This window comes from Drosophila subobscura, chromosome U (assembly GCF_008121235.1).
Source record: "Drosophila subobscura isolate 14011-0131.10 chromosome U, UCBerk_Dsub_1.0, whole genome shotgun sequence".
NCBI lineage: Eukaryota > Metazoa > Arthropoda > Insecta > Diptera > Drosophilidae > Drosophila > Drosophila subobscura.
In genome coordinates, this window is record NC_048534.1 from 16,772,647 (window position 1) to 16,789,231 (window position 16,585).

Here is a 16,585-nt window from a genome sequence, read left to right on the forward strand (position 1 = left end):
TACATGCCATACGTCTATATAATTTCTGCGTATTGTATATTTAATTTTCTTACCCCCAATGCAAATGTTTATCGGTCGTATGCTTTAATGCACGAGTATCGAATTTGTTGTCGTCTGCTCGATAGGGCCAAGGTCGTTCATCTGTGCATTTCTGTTTGCCTGGCTTAAATATCGGTAGTTTTCTTGGCCTCGTGACTCCCACATCGAAATTTGGTAAGAATCGGTATCGGTGCTGTGAAGTGAATTGAGCGATGATTCATACAAGAACCGTTTTAACTATATCATTAGGTAAATAAAGTACAACAAATTCCATAGCAACCGTATTATCAAACTAACAAATCATTTATTTAATAAAGCTTGTAAGATAATTTCTTTTTATTAATTTCGCCAAGTGAATTTCGATAGTGCAAGACCGATAATGAGTGACATTCAAAATCGACGTGATTACAGAATTGTAATAGTTAATAGGTGCCACCCAGCAATTTATGTAGTCATGTATGTATGTACATAATTCCATTTATTCTTTAACAACAGTCATAACTCCCACCAATCTCAATCTCAAATGCACATTTATTTATTTGCACTAAATAGTCAATCATCGCACAAGTTTCACGTTGGGTTAAAATACCGATAAGAAAAACAAACAAAAATCGTGGAGATTACAGATTTTTAAATGTATTCTCTATTCACAAGAATACTTATCATAAATCATTTCAAATTATTTGTACCAACAACTGTTTAAAGACCCACAAATTAATTTAATTATTCCACTCGACGACTTTTACGTAAAGACATTCAGGTGTCGCATTAACAACTATCAAACAACATACATACTCGTAAATCTATCAAAACTACTGGAAAACTCCGACATGAATACACGTACCTAATTACTATATGCCAACTAAAGTTGGCTACGTGAATACACGTACCTAATTACTATATGCCAACTAAAGTTGGCACTACCCACTACCCAATAAAACACTGGAATATATTTGCTAATTTCTTTATTTTCACATATCTTGTAATAAGTATTTTGTATAATTAATGCTCATCTCTCCGTTTATCCTTGCACATTCGTTTGCATTTTTCATATGTCCATAGTTACCACATGCAAAGTTATTGCAATTTGCCGGCAATTTATCGTAAAACTTACATTAATATCCTTCAAATCTTAAATTCAATTGCTTTACTCTTACATTCTGTGTGTTTTGGTTTTGGGGAAATAGAAAACTATTTGCTTTTTGTGACGCCACCACCACCACTCTCTCTGGCGGCGGCTATCATCCATGGTCGCTACTCGCAATTGAAATATCTTTATGTCATATGTATTTATGTGTTATTTTAATGTAATATCCATATAGGCTATCAATACTTTGGCTGGTTGGATGAACGATCAATCGATGTATGTATTTATGTACGTAGTTTTATGGTATTTGAGTAGCTTAATATATGATCTCTGATGAACTGAAAGTTGCATTTTTTGTTCGTTATTGGTTCAGTGATTGGTTTTGCATAAATAGACTTTGTATTTTTAGTTCGTTCGCAAAAAGGGACGGTAAAAATTACAATAAAATCATTATATTGAAATATGTATGTATTTTCTGTTTGCCGGCTCGATATCTCTACTAACTTTCATATGTATGTATATAAATATGTATATTTACAATTGGTTAGAGTTCGGTTTTCTTTTCATAAATAATTTGTTCATAGGCAACTCCGAGGAGTTTTTATCTGTGAATGCATGAATGGACGTTGTGTGTGTGCGTGTGTGTGTGTAACTGAGTGTCTGTTTTCAGTGTAGTTTGTGTACTTTAAATATAAATTCAATTTAATGGCTCGGTAATTTACACAATATACGATCCTGTATATATAAATTTCATGTAGAATCTCATCTCTTCCGATTGATAACGAAAACGAAATATCGTTAACCCAAAAAGAAGCAGCTAATTTTTAAGTTTCCATCTCTTGGAGGGGTAAAGGGAACGCTACTAGATAATGTGCTCTGGTTGTTGGACACTACTTTCGTGTTTAATTAGCTACGATAATAATATTTATTTAAACTTTAACGCTTTGTCTTGCTATTTTGTATGTTGGTTAAGCTGCTTGGTAATCACCATAGTTATTTATTTTGTGTGTGTTAAACCATATAGTGTTACATATATTAAGGCCATAAGAGCTTGTTGCTGCTGAAAGAATATAAGATAAAAGGTTCGTCTAGTGGTTTCATCAGATGGTGTGGCACAAGAAATCCTACATTATCCTACAGCAACAAAAAACAAAAAAAACTCATTCGAAATGAAAACAAATTTCTTATTTACTTGCTTGATATTTTTGTGTGTTTGCAATTTATTAATTAAATTAAATAATAATGCACAAATCATACATAAATAATTTCTGCAATTAATGCTAAATGTGAACCACAAAAAAAACTAGGTTTTTTCTCCATTGCAAACAATAATTAATTTCCTACAACTTCTTCATTTTGGCGAGGCCCCAGTGGCGCTCTATAAATACAAATAATCATCTTCAGAATCGTCTTTGAGACTTTGTAGCCTGTTTGCTACATTGTTGGTACTACAATGGCTTGCAAACACCAACAATAATATACATTTCGGCGAGGAGGCAGGGTCTCCTCTTGTTCATGGTACGTACATTTTTAGGGGGTACGACTGTAAACCCTTGTGAAAATACTCTTGGTTATCGGGCAGGGCAGGCCAATTAATACATGATTCCACAATTGCCAATACCAATTTCGTTTGTTCAACAACAATATTGTTTATCAATTTCTCTCGTTTTGTTTTACTTTTCCTTGCTTGCGCACAGCGTTGATAACAAAAATTCAAAATTCAACGCGAAACTTAACAAAAATCAAATTGATATGAAACTAGGACGCTATCGAATACATATAGTACATGTGATTCGCATTTAGAAAAATACAATTCGTTACGTTATATCTTCTCGTTTACCTCACATTTTTCGTTTCGTTTTAATTAAATTAATTGGACGTTTAAGTAACTAACCGTTAATAACCATTTACTGCTTCCGGCTTCCTTTCGATCTTGTCTAACACAAAACTTTCATTCTAACTAAACTTTCAATAAATACAAATACAATACAAACAAATATATAGTTATAGTAGTTAGATGGAGAATAGTTATAGCTTCGTTCCCAAATCGTTCACAATCTGCAGTAAGTTTTGTGTATTGCTGCAGGGCTGATCTCTTTATAAATCTCTCTCTCTCTGTCTGAAGGAACTCCAACGAACTTACAACTTAAGCAAAGTATAAACTAAAGCCAAAAGTTTACGCTGCACGCTGATTTTATGTTAGAAGGGATTTGCATTACTGCTCGCTGGATTCCTGCTCGATGGACGTGTACTGAACGAGGACTTGCCGCGTGTGGCACTCTGCGGTGGCATCGGACGACGCACATGTCGCATTTCGCTGTTTGAGGGGAAGGAAACGAAAAAAATGTGTTATTTTTGTGGGTAGATAGGAAGTTAGTAAGGCAACAATGGATGTTTATAATTTCCGTTGTTTCAACACTTAAAATTTTGATGATTCTACTGTTTAATCAGCGCACAGCGGGGCTTTTTTGGGATTAGGCGGAATCCAGCAGCGGGTTAGCAGGCAGGCAGGCGGCAGACATGCAAAGCCTTTTTGTTGCAATTTGCAAATGCTTACCGAATGCTGGAGTCTCAGGAATTGGGAGGGATACAAGGGAGAACATAACAGAACTTTTTGTGACAGTGACAGATGTGTGTAGGGGATTGATGGCTGACTTTTAGCGACCCAAATGCACCCACCGATCCATTTCCATCTCCTCCAGACGCTGGGTGAGGGCCAGCTTCTGCTGGACAGCCAGACGCAGCAGCTGATTGAGTGTCTTCTTCTCCTCCTCGGCAGCCTCCAGCTGGCGATTGAGATCATCCACCTGAGTGACATACTCCTCGCAGCGTGCAGCAAACATGGCACGCAGACCTGAGCAAAAAACAATTATTAATTAGATGAAAAGGAAAAACTTTTCGCTGTATAATTACTGGAGAAGGTGGCTGCATCTTCTTTGAGCAAACGGAGCTCGTTACGCAGCTTGGACATGGTGTCGCTGACAATAATCTTCTCGTTCTCGTACTTGGACTTGAGATTGGTGAGAGCCACCTCGGCGGTTTGTTTGTTTGACTTGAGCACATTGCGCAGGGTTCCGATTTGTTCGCGTTTCACCGACAGCAAACTCTTGAGCTTGACTATTTGCTCCTGCAACTCTTCCATTTCCTCGCTGTTGCCCTTTTCCACAGCTGTAATATATGACAATACTTATAAATGAATGCTTCCATACAAGTGGCAGACCCACTTACCATCTCCACCCTCGGAGCGAACTTTGTGTTTGTTCAAATCGATGGTATGCTCCACAGCTGTCTTCAAATGCTTGATCTGATCGCTGACCGTGTCCACATACTTCTTGATCTCCACCGAATCGGCCAAGCCCTGCAGATCCTCGACGATTTGTGGACGAGCAATGAACACATCGGACTTGAACTGTGACTGGATGGCAGTAAGCGAATCGTTCTCAAAGCTACAATGAGAATAATATTACGATTAGAAATAACTCTAATAAACAATATTCTATTATCCCAGTCTAACCTCATATCATCGCTCTTATGATCCAGTAGTACACGCGTGGGAGTCTCCCCATTGACAGTGCAGACCAGATGATAAAGCTGAGCCAGATCATCGCTGAGGGCCACCAGAGTGCTGCGAGCCGAGCCCAGGCTCTGGCCGGCATTCTGGGAGATGTGCGTGAGGGTCTGCACATCGCTCTGCAGATCCAGGGACTTTTGCTCGGTGGCCAGGAGCTTGTTCTTCAGATTGGTCACCTCATTGCGCAACGTGGTGGTGGCATCTGTGTAGTTAAGGCCCTTTTGAAGCTCGGAAATGTCAGTCTTGAGGCCATCGATCTCCTTGGCGGAGAGCGTGAACCAGTTGGCGTACTGCGAGATGATTGCACGCAGCTGCTGCTGCAGTTCGTCCTTCTGGTCCTGCCCAGCCGTCTGGTCCTTGACATCAATCTGCTTCTTCAGCTGCACCAAAGCATCCACATGGGCGGCCAATAGTGCCAGGCGGGACATGAAGTTCTGCAACTCGTTTTGTGACTTGTCCAGACTCGTTTGAGCCTCCCGCAGATTGGCCGTCAGATGAGTCTTCTCGTTCTCCATGCTCTCCAGCTGCTTTTCGAGTTTCTTCAGCTCGTTCAGATGGATTTCGGAGAAGAGATCGCATTTGGTGCCATCGGGAGATTTCAGTTCGGTGCTCAGGTCAGCCTCCAGGCGTTTCAGTGCTAGATTCTCCTCCTCGCCATCCGAATTCTGGCTGACATTGTCCTCCATATTGTTGCGTATGCTGTAGGCCAGATTGCTGATGTGATACATGGACTCGCGATTCAAATGGCCATCCAGCTCCTTCTTCAGCGCATACTTTGCCTCGCGTTCCCCCTAATGGAGAATGGTATCGGATCAGTATTTAAGGATACATTTAGTCATTCAAATGCTGCACCTGCAATGCCTCCAGAGCCTCCTCCATTTGTTTTTCGGCAATCTTCTTGAGATTCGCCAGCTCATCCACCTGTTGATTCAGCAACTCAACCTCTTCGGTGAGACGACGAATCTCATGTTTGGCACCTTCAAACTCCACCTAAAAGGCAACACAAATCAATTATTAATTCCATCTTCCTATATCATATCTACTTGATGGACTCACCTGAGAGCTACGCAGATTGGAGACCTGCTTCTGCAGCGATATGTTCTCCTCTTCCAGCTCCGAGTACTCGCTGAGCATACGCGTCTCCCGAAACTTTAGATCCTTTAACTCGGACTTGAGACGCAGTCGCTCCGCCTCGTTGTCACTCTTGTCACGACCAAAGTCCGAGTTCTCCTGCAGCATGCGATCGCGCTCGTTTCGCACTCGCTCCAGCTCATGGCGCAGCTGTTTTGTATCGTTCTCCAGGTCAAAGATTTGCATATTGAGCGAGGTTTCCCTGGCCGCGGACTCATTGAGCAGTGCGTCCTCCTGCTCGATGCCCGTCTTGTTGGTGACCTTCTGTGAGCTTTGGAACTTTGTTAGGGCCTGAAATGGATTACAACAGAACGGACGATGAGTGAGGTGTCAGATGGGGCGGCGTAAAAATGTGGCTGATGCCACACCACGATAGTAATCATAAAAGTTTCCTTCCAGCAGCCCCAGCCATTGGATTTTTATTGCAGTAATTTGCATGTGTAAGTTACTGGAGGGAATGGATGTTCGAAAGGGTGTGGCTGGTTTGGGCTGTTTCTAGGAGAGGCGTTTACCACTAGGGACCTTTGCTGTGGCTCACTGCCTTTCACTTGGTTTCATTTTTCATTAAATTCCGCAGCACCAATACGCTTTTATCTCTTGGGTATATAAGCATTGAGAGAGAACTCATGGGTACGCCTTTTTTGATATAAGTAAATCTTTTAAATATTTAAACATACAGATAAGCAATAAAAATGTTTCTTAATATAATATACCCATTTATGCATCTATCTCTATTGTTTCTGGAAAGCCCTAAAGGAAAGAGTATATTCCGCATTTTCTGATTGAAAAATATGTCCTTAATCATCTTCGAGTTTTATTTACCTCCCACTGCAGTGCATTGCCTATCTCCCAGTTGCAGATGCAGCAGCTAGCTGCTCTCTGGGATTCCCTGGACTCAGTCGTCCGTATATATTGGATTTTCGATAATTGCGTGCCTGGGCAGTGGCAGTGGCAGAGGCAGAGTGTCGGTAAGCGCATTAAAGACGCTCGGAAGCACATAAGGGTTAATGGGGGCACACCCAGTACCCAGGACGACGAGAGCCATGCCCGTCAGTTGTCCAACAAGGTAAATATGTACATATGTGCGGATATACGAGCAGTATACATAATGTTTATGTGGCCAGGCCAAGCCCTTAACTGGGCGCTGGAGACGCTGCTGATTGTTGGCATGCGGCATGTCCATATGGTCAGGGAGTGGGTGGACTCTGGGTGTGCTCCTACCGTGTTTTGGGGGTGTATAATCCTTATGGCGGCTTTAATTGAAATCTCAAACCCCGTCTGCCAGTCTGCCAGTCTACCAGTTTTCTATGGGCACATTTCGAGTACGTGCTTCACAAGTTTCATCATCCAAACGCGGCCAGAAATCATGAGTGGGACTTTTGCAGACCGACCTCAGAGCCAAAGAGGAGGCCAGAAAGTGGGAACCACAGAGAAGCAACCACATTGCCCAACGAGGAGTGACCACGAAAAGGAAAGCGAGAATAGAGGAAACTGCATTAAGGACCAGTAAAAAGTTTAGTTTGGGCTTTTCTTTCGGGTTCTCTCTGTCCGCCGTTTTAAATGCTGTGTAATTAGCAGGCGGCAGAGGCACACAAATGACGCCAGTCGTGTCTACCCTTAACCCGTTGATAAGCCGCGTCTCGTTGGCCAACTCTGCTTCATTTCCCTTAGTTTTTACTGTGGCCGTATAATTATCGTTGACGGCTCTGGGCGACGTCAACCAACGCTTTTCCCCTTGTTTTTTTCTGCAATCTCAATTTGACAATCGTACACACCCACCATCGACCGCCTCTCGCCCTCTCTAGCCACTCGGGCGGCTGGCTGCTTTAAGCCAAGTGCATTTCGTTAATTAGTGTAATACGAAGCGGAAGGAAGGGGGCTAAGGGGGTGCTATAGTTGTATAGACGGCAAACCTAAAGGAGAAAGCAAACAAAAGGCCAATGCAAGAGTCGGATGGAATTTCAGCTGCCTAAAAGCTGTCGCACGTTCGTTCATGCAACCGAATTGCAAGGCGCCTCTTAAGTTAAGAGGGAAAATAGAGAGAAGACTGGAAGGGAAAGAGCTGGAAGAACGGAGGGGGCAAGTGAGAGATAATCAACAAACAAAGAATCTGAAATGAGGGCGGATTTTAAAAGCATTTCTTTCAAATGAAACAGAATGCATTATCCATATAAAAGAGATCCTTACATGAACATATTCTTCGAGAAGGTATATAAGATATAAAGTACAAATGACATTAAGATCTCAACACTTTCTTGTTACTTGAATGATATTTTTTCGTTTTATTATTCTGCAGATTGTATAACTTTAAATAATTTGAAAGATATCTTCAAATTCCATTGGACACTTTGTTTTAATTAGAAATTTTTTCAGAGTGTGAACACGTGTTAGTGAACCTTTCATTTAATCAACATTTACACCTCAGAGATAGGAAAAGCACTACAATGGAAAATATTGTTGAAATTCAGAAGGCAAGAAATCTAATTTGAAAGATTGAATTATTGAATTAACCTACGATCTCTATTCTATTTAGGATCCCAAGAGACGTCCTGCTCGAAATGAGGGAAATATAATTTCATTTTATTTGGTACAATATGTTTATCTTCACTTTGAGTTTAAATTTCGTGTATATTTTCGCTTTATAAATAAGTATAATCTCGCATCCTTCATTCTCTATATTCCCATAAATACCCCACCAATTTCTCACAGTGCACCTCGCCATCCATGTGAAGTGACGGCATAGACGGGGCAACAGGCCACAAACAAATGACGGCATAAACTTTATGCAAATTAGAAAAAATTTTTAATTAAGTCGAGCAAATATTAACACAGTTCAGAAGAGGCCAAACAGAAGAGGCACAGCCAAAGAGGCACTTCACATGGTATGGCGCCAGACCAGACACCGGGTCCGGGACCAGGCCTATGCCCCCATCCTCATATCTAATAGAAAATTTCACAATGTATCTGCGGATGGATTAAACGCAGGGTGATCCCGTTCAAATGAACTGAAAGTGGGGTGGCATTAGGCAGTGGCAGCAACAGCTGTTGCGGACATCTCTATCTCTGTCTCTCTATATGCATAGAATGATGTTGCAATGTTTGGTTTCCCACTGCCATAGCCACAGCTCCTCCTGGCCGAACAGGCACTAAAAATAGACCAGATTGCCCACATTATGACGACGATGAGCAGAATTTTGGAGCGCACTGTGGCAGCGCACTGAGGTGGGAACAGCAGGGAACAACAGCTCCGGCCGTACCGGCAATGGGCGACCATAACAATTTTCCTCCCCTGCCTACTCCGCGTGCAATGCCACGGATTCAGAGCTACGGACACGACGACTAGATGGGGGTCTGTTATGGGTGGTTATGCTCCCCAATGTTGATAAAGTATGCCATGAATGACTGAACAGATTGTATATATTGCATATTCTATGGGGGCGACACCACGCCCATCTCGTTAACTCATGACTGAGACGGCAACGGCCGCTTCACTCTCATGGAACGCAGCAGAGTAAATTTAAAGCTGGTAACAGCCTACGAATGCAACCCAAATAACAATCAACAATAAACTGTTTTGCACACAGTGAAAAATAGGGGTGGAAAGCTCGAGTCACGCGTATAAAAAGATTTCTTAAATATCGCTTAAAGCATTTCACGCATTTAATCTATCTAAAATCAATATTTCATCTATCTAGAAACTATCTTCAAATTATCTTCCATCTATCTTCGAAATATCGCTAAAATACAATACTTCAAAGACCATTTTCTAATAGCTTTTCATCAATCTTCAAACTGGTATCTTCCATCGATCTTCAAATGATCTTCCATCTATCTTCACACTATCTTACATTCATCTTAATTCCATTTCTCTGCTATTCATTTCAATCTTATTGCAAGATCTACATACACATGAATGTTTATTCAAAGCATTGCACCCTTTCCATTTTATTTTCAATGCATTTTTAGATATTTCCAAAATTCTTCATATGACCTTTCGGGTTTTTAGCCACTGATTTTTCCCTCAGTGCACTGCTTGTTATGGTCTCTGGCATAAGCTCTAACCCACACACATGCACAAACAAAGAGAGAAAGAGATCCACACACACACTCTGGAGAGAGAGAGAGAGAGAGACAGATAGCGGACGGACGCACATTTGTGGCCATGTCAATGCACGGGCATGACACTCACTGAATTTGAAATGTCGCCAAATGGAAGAAAAAAGAAACGCCACAAAAAAATAAAATAAAACGACAAATGAAAACGGCGACCAGAAAAGCGAGAAAACTGCAAGAGAAAATAATGTGTGTGTGTGGAAATTTGTAGCATGGAAACTGTGGCACAAAAGAACTCAAATTACGCCCTCAACGAAATGGGAATCCGTGAGATTTGCCAAATACGAGGGCAAGCGGAATATGTCTTACCCTCTAAAGTGCCAGAATATGAAGGGAGTAATCCTGTTGAACTCAAGCATACCTGGGGGTGTCCTAAGTAGAATATTAAATTCGTTTTTTGACATTGAATATTCTAACGAAAATTTAAAAAAGAAAATAAAGATCAAGTTAAAGCTGAAGCTGTCGCAATTGAAGGAGGTCTTATAGAAGACTATTCTTGCATCGATTTTCAAGATGTTTATGGCAACAAAAGTTCCATTGGAGTTCAACCCACACTCTCTTTTTAAAGGCTCAACCTCGACATGCCCCCAGAAACCACTGCGCTCTTGAGAAAAAATCAGGAAATGTGCCACACACTACCGCAAATCCTTGAAAGAGCGGAACCACATAAAACGAAATAATAATAACTATTCCGAGTGCAGCAACATCCTCGTCCTCCCTCTTCTTCTACCACTGCATTCGGCCAATGTGTGTTGCATAATGCAGCGAATGCTGGGATCCTCGCCCCAATTTAACAGCCAATGGTCCTTCCGCGTTGCATCCATCTGGTTGCACATTTGCACACTGTTTCAAAAACGATGTGGAGATGATTGCCATGCAAATGTCAGCTGGCAGGCATCCAGCAACGGGATGGCGGAATGGCTACACTCGAGGTCAAATTAGCAGAGGGAACCCTAAAGGGGATGCGCCAAAAAGTTTACGCCAATAAATGGCATAGTCATTATGCAGGACAAACCAATCTAGTGTCCATCCCAACCAAAAACCCCCGAAAGCCCCATTTGGGTACAGAACCATTTCACATGCACAGTCACCTCCAGGAGGCAGGGCTATATATTTCGCCAGACCCCAGCAGGAGACAGTATTCCATCTCTCGAACGAGCCCCATCCTGTGCGACATCTCTCGCACAGATCCCCTCCAGGACTTGGGACTACAAAAGTTAAATTGTCACAACAGTTGTCCTGTGTACGCCCCAGCATCCTTGCACAGATTTTGCTCATCATCGTCACAAGTTTTGTGTACTTTACATTTTCATTGCTTGCAATTCATTGCAACGGCCTCTAGGGAAATGGGAGCCAGGGTGGGAGGTAGGGGGTCCTGTCTGGCTGTGTGCGCTTGGCGGGAAATACAACACTTTTTTCCTACTCATTTCCCTTTTCCACTGCGACTCCTGCCACTGCTACTGATGCCAATGCAGCTGTCTGACTGCGACGGAAACATGTTTTGTCAGTGCTCAAGCGCCACATTTAACCCCTTGCAACCCATGGCCCCCCTTTTGTGTGGCATCCACTTGCGGCTCATCCTCTTCTTGTAGTTGCTGCTGCCAGTTTGATTGCCGTAGAATTGCAATTTGCGCCAAAAGCACAGAACATCAGTGTCAAATCATTATAATTCTCTTTTTTTTTCTTTTTCTCCTGTTTCCCCTCTTAATCCTGCCATTGCTGACGGTCCTGGTCCTCTTCGTAATTCAGCCTCTCCTTTTGCGGCTTTCATGTTGCTGTTGCATTTCTAATTGTAATTGTCTGCCAAGGATTTGGCTCGGTTAAGCATTTGGCAAGGATTCCCAGGGCCATAAATTAATGAAGCTTAAGCTTAGGGTTATTCGAGCACCATTGCTGTTGGGGTGCTTATATTTATGGGACTGATTGGGATTTGATTTGGAAAATGTTTATGTGAACACAGAGACATTAATTAGGATTCCAATTCAAAGTCACTAATAGGAGCTGAGTTCGTGAATTTTTCAACTTTTTCTACAATGCTCTCCACTACTCCCGTAGCCAATGTATCTCCCATTGATCCGAGGCTTACACTTTACTAGAAAATGCTCGATATATGTATAAATATGTAGTACATATGTACATATGTATGTATGTAGTGTTCGTTCGACAAACAACTATTTTTTGAGTTCAAAATGTTTAGTAACATTTCTACCTGGTCAATGCGGACTCATCGTCTGCGACCAACAAATTTCGCTGTAGCGATTAAATTAAAAAAAAATATGTGCTCCATATGTTTGTACATATTGTAGATTGTTTTTTCTCCATAAACGAACTACCTTTTGTTACTTTTGTAACATTCCACAAAACTTTGCTTTAGTAAATTCCACACGAAACCACGACAAATAATGGCATTAATTATTAAAGTTGTATTAAAAACTTGTTGGTATCGACCAGGGCCCAAAAAGTAGCAACGTTGGCACAGCAGGCCCCGCGACAGGAACAGAACACAGAACCCACAGAACAACGGTGGAATGTCCTTGGTGTGAGCCATAAATTATGACCATCACACGAACGCAGAATCGGACAGTCGAGCACCCGGACAGCACAAAACAGGACAGGAAATTCATGTACGAGTTGGTTGGGAGGAGGGACTGCGTCCATCGTTCGCTTTATGGCCCTTGTTGCGGAGCCCATTTTAATTGCCGCAGTTACAAACGTCCAAACAACATCGTATGTGTCGCCCTGCCCCCACTGGTTGCACTAACTCTGAATCCCTATGAACTGAATGGGAAAGTGGCTCTGTGGCTGACAGGTTTTCCTGGCCCAAATATTTGTTCTGTGGCTGCAGTTGTTGCCAATTTGCAGTAACCCCGAGACCTAATCGAAACGTTCATAGCATTAAAACTCATTCAATGGGAAAATTTGTACCTCCGGGCCAAATCTCATGGTAAATTTTCGATTATATTAATTTTAGTAAGCTAATTTCACGCCCCGGGCACAGGTCTCCATAGTCACAGAAGGGCGGAAACTTTCCATTCCGTACCGTACCCCATTCCCTTCTGATTTGTGTCATTTCACGGTGAGGTCGCCCACGGCTGATATCTTGATTACAAGTGGAAATATGTTCTCCCCCCTTCTGATGCGCCTCAGCCTCACCACCAGAGTTGCAGCTAGCGAAAAATGCCTGAAGTGACGTTTTTGTCGACGTTGCGAAAATTAGTATACTCTTTTGAGGTATTTTCGTGTTCACGAGATGTTTGGAACACTGAAAGATGCATTATTATTCCCATTCGAATTATATATATTCATTTATATATATTTTTTTTTAATTCAGTATCAGTAAAATCAGTAATTCAAATATCAGTAAAACTCTAAAAAAAATTCCCATGAACTAGGAAAAAGATAAAAAGGAAAGTCTCTCTGGGCGTCCAAAAGGAAGGGTATCTTCAAGTCCATCCATTTAGCGCTGCTAAATTTTTTTATTTTAAGCATCCATTAAAATGTGTGAGTGGGAGAGAGTGGGAATGTGTTTGTATAACTGTGTGGGTGAGAGGAAAAGAGGTAGGCATTCAGAGAGGGTTTTCTCTCGCACTCGTTTTTTTGTGTTCTCGGAAAAGTTCAGTTGAGTTCAAATCCAACAAGCTGGAAACCATCAAGCGGGGCCCAAGTGCAAACTACAATTAATTGGCAGGCTTTTTGATATTTTCCTGAATATGCAGGTGTTAACGTCCCCTGGGGGGGTGTGTTACCCTAGATCTTTGAACTTTGCATAAATGAAAAGTTAACCCTGCAGTTATGACATAATTAAAGCCAGAAAACTGTTTGTGGGTAAATCTAATTCATATTTTATTACAAATAATTGAATTAAAAAACTTTAAGAAGCGACTATATTGAATTCCTGAAAGGCATCAGAATATATGAATATTCTGCACAAGCCTAATTAGTTCGTTTCGTTGAAAATTATCGTATAACTTGCTTTATTAGCCATTCTTTATCTGCCCCCTGATAGTCATACCCCCGGAAAAAATCGTTTGCTTTAGCAACCGCTTTAATTATCAACAATACAAAGAGAAAAAAAGAGTCAAAAAAGGCAAAGCGAAACATAGAATAGAGAAATGATAATAGAGGGCAGAATGATTATTGTTCCCCCATTTGATTTTTGCAGACGAAGGGACAAAAGTTTGCCTGTCGTCTGGCTATGCCCGGTTCCTGTCTTTTCCACCCAGCGGAGGAATTCCAGCGGAAATGCCAAGCGGTAGCGACGACTAATTGGCAGAGTTTATTCAGACTAGACGGAGTACTGAGCGGGGCAAAAAGAGGCAATATGGCGCTTAACGTAGGTGCAAAATGAAATGGCAAAAATAGATTGACCGTGCTAAAACCAGAGAACTGGAATAATGGAAGTATTCTTGACAGCTGTTTTTATTTTGTGTTTTGTTTAAAGTTTACAGCTATTAACAGCAGTCTTTTCAAGACAAGACAGACTAAGATGCATTTGTATTTAAAGTGTAAAGTTGTAGCAGTTACTTTTTATATTTTCCATTTTATGCTAACCAAGCACTTTTTTGTTCCACTGCAGAACATAAATACTAATCAAAATCCAACCCAAAACACTTTCAGAAAGACTCCAAATGCTTGCACAAACTAACCGCGATCAGGAGAGATAGAAGGAGAACCAGAACGAGAGTAATGCGTTTGGGAGAGGGGTGGTGCGGCGTTCACTGAATGGTTAAGAGTACCGCAAGCCCAGTTTTGAAAAGCAGCACGTGACCATATGGTCATGGTCAGCGGACTCAGTTCGATCGGCGATTATTTCAGCTAGACCTGGCAGACAAGACCAAAGAGAGCGCTGCAAAAGACAAAAGCGAGAGAGCGAGAAATGGAGAGAAGAGAGCGACTGGCCAACAGGTGAGCGAGTTAATTTGCCAGCAAGACAAATTGAAGGCGATTGTGAAAACGCTTTGCTTTTTGTTTGTATGCGTGCTAAATAGTTGGGTGAGCAAGATAGCAGATAAGCGGAGAATGCTTGGAAACAGACCAGAATGGTAATAGCAGTGAACCCTGGCTAAATGAGAATCCGGGATGTTGCGTAACGAAGGTGTTAAGAGAACACACGGAAGTCTGGGAGGAGCTTAACCGGAAGGAGATCCGCAATGCAATTACATATAACAGATGACTAATTAAACCCTTTCCTTAATTAAATATTAACAGGTCTTGAAACGCTCTGTTGTACACCTCATTGATATCCCACTGTGTATTCCCCCCTATCCCAACCACCACTTACCTCTTGCGTTATGTCCAGCTCGTGCCGTGTGTTATCGTAGAGCGTTTCCAGCTCCTCGCATTTCTGCTCCAGCGCCGACTTCTCCTCCAACAGGGACAAGCCATATTGGGCCGACTGGGCGCTGGCGGAGGATACCTGGTCAAGTTCTCGGGTCAGACGCTCCACTTCCATGCGCAGCTCCTCGAGGGATTGGCTGCCCTCTGTTTGGCTGGGACTGGACATGGCTGGTGGATAGGGGCGTGCTGCTAATGGAAGGGAAATGCGGGTGGATCGGACGGTAAAGGCAGCCCGTAGGCGTGGCACTGGCTCCTCCTGTGACTCTCCTGTTGCTTGGGCGGAATCGTAGATTTCTTGTTCTCCCTCTGTTTTTGTTTTTGGAGGGAAATCAATACAAAATGTTCCTCTCGTTTTGTTTATGCCGGACGTGGAGTGCAGGGGGTTGTGGTGGCGCTGGAGCTTCTGCAGTTTCCCGTTTACTTAGACACATTCAAAATGTGGGGAGGCGTTCATAACTCCACACACACACACACTGTGATGTTCTCAGCTCTGCGCTGCGCTGGTGTGTGCGTGTGCGTTTTACCTTTTCTCTTTTGTGCTACTCTCCAGTGAAGTGGAATGAAAATTGGAATTTCTGTTCAATTCAATTCTTTTTCCACAAACCAAAATGTGTGTTTTTTTGCACTTGTCGCACTTGGAACAATACTATTCCAGGCGCGTGTTGCACACTCTCCCACACCCACACAGAGCAGTTGGCAGCGCAGGAAGTTGTTTCAATTAACAAAAAACGGCAGAGCACAGTTTTGTCGTCAACATGACATCACACGATTTCCACTTTCATTGCGATACAAATTTGTGCCCATATATTTTGTGTTGTTGCCTGCAACCAGAGTGGCGCTTCGTTTCGGATTTTCGTTGCACTAGTTTCGGTAGAGACGGATGAATTACTTTAATCGGGCAGTAATTGAAGGCGTAATTTTCAAGCAAAATCCAAAAACTAAACAATCACGTCCGACCTGGCTAAAACTAAACGTTGTTTTTTTTCGTTGCCATAAAGTTGAATAGGAGGTATGGCCAATAAGCGAAACGGCCCAGAAAGTCCAACGCGTGCTGTACAAATTCCACCCCTTTTCCCCGACATACCTTGAATCTCATTACCTTCAATGTGAGGTGAGGTTCGTTCGAGCCTTGTAATTTCCCTTGTCCATTTTTGCCTGCTGTCCATACCTTTCCATGACCGTCTCTATTCAACAATATACCGAAATATACTTTCCCATTGAAGAAATATACCGTAAATATACTGCTGAAAATAATATTCCTATATATTCCTATATATTTTGATATTCGATTTAATATTAAAAGCTAA

At 42.0% G+C, this 16,585-nt stretch overlaps 1 protein-coding gene across 3 annotated transcripts; it reads right to left on the bottom strand.

Annotated features, from left to right (window-relative positions):
- Positions 1-2,797: 2,797 nt before the first annotated feature.
- On the bottom strand, positions 2,798-16,284 carry LOC117900206 (protein bicaudal D). Of its 3 annotated transcripts, none has more exons than XM_034810480.1 (9): positions 15,698-16,282; positions 15,223-15,657; positions 5,754-6,119; positions 5,550-5,687; positions 4,641-5,488; positions 4,355-4,572; positions 4,040-4,294; positions 3,806-3,980; positions 2,798-3,443 (listed from the first exon to the last, which is right to left on the bottom strand). In XM_034810480.1, the coding sequence occupies exons 1-9, from the start codon at positions 15,707-15,709 to the stop codon at positions 3,326-3,328; spliced, it is 2,565 nt and encodes an 854-aa protein (XP_034666371.1). In that variant the 5' UTR covers positions 15,710-16,282; the 3' UTR covers positions 2,798-3,325. The 3 variants fall into 3 exon arrangements, 2 of the variants coding, with proteins under 2 accessions (XP_034666371.1, XP_034666372.1); XR_004649268.1 differs by having other exon boundaries at positions 3,313-3,443; positions 3,684-3,980; positions 15,698-16,284; XM_034810481.1 differs by having other exon boundaries at positions 15,223-16,282.
- Positions 16,285-16,585: the final 301 nt, after the last annotated feature.

Excerpts from the sequence above, each read along its gene's own strand:
- LOC117900206 (XM_034810480.1), bottom strand. Across the intron at positions 4,573-4,640 it reads CATAAGAGCGATGATATGAG|CTTTGAGAACGATTCGCTTA; the intron begins GTTAGACTGGGA and ends TTCTCATTGTAG. Across the intron at positions 3,981-4,039 it reads AGATGCAGCCACCTTCTCCA|GTCTGCGTGCCATGTTTGCT; the intron begins GTAATTATACAG and ends TTTTTTGCTCAG.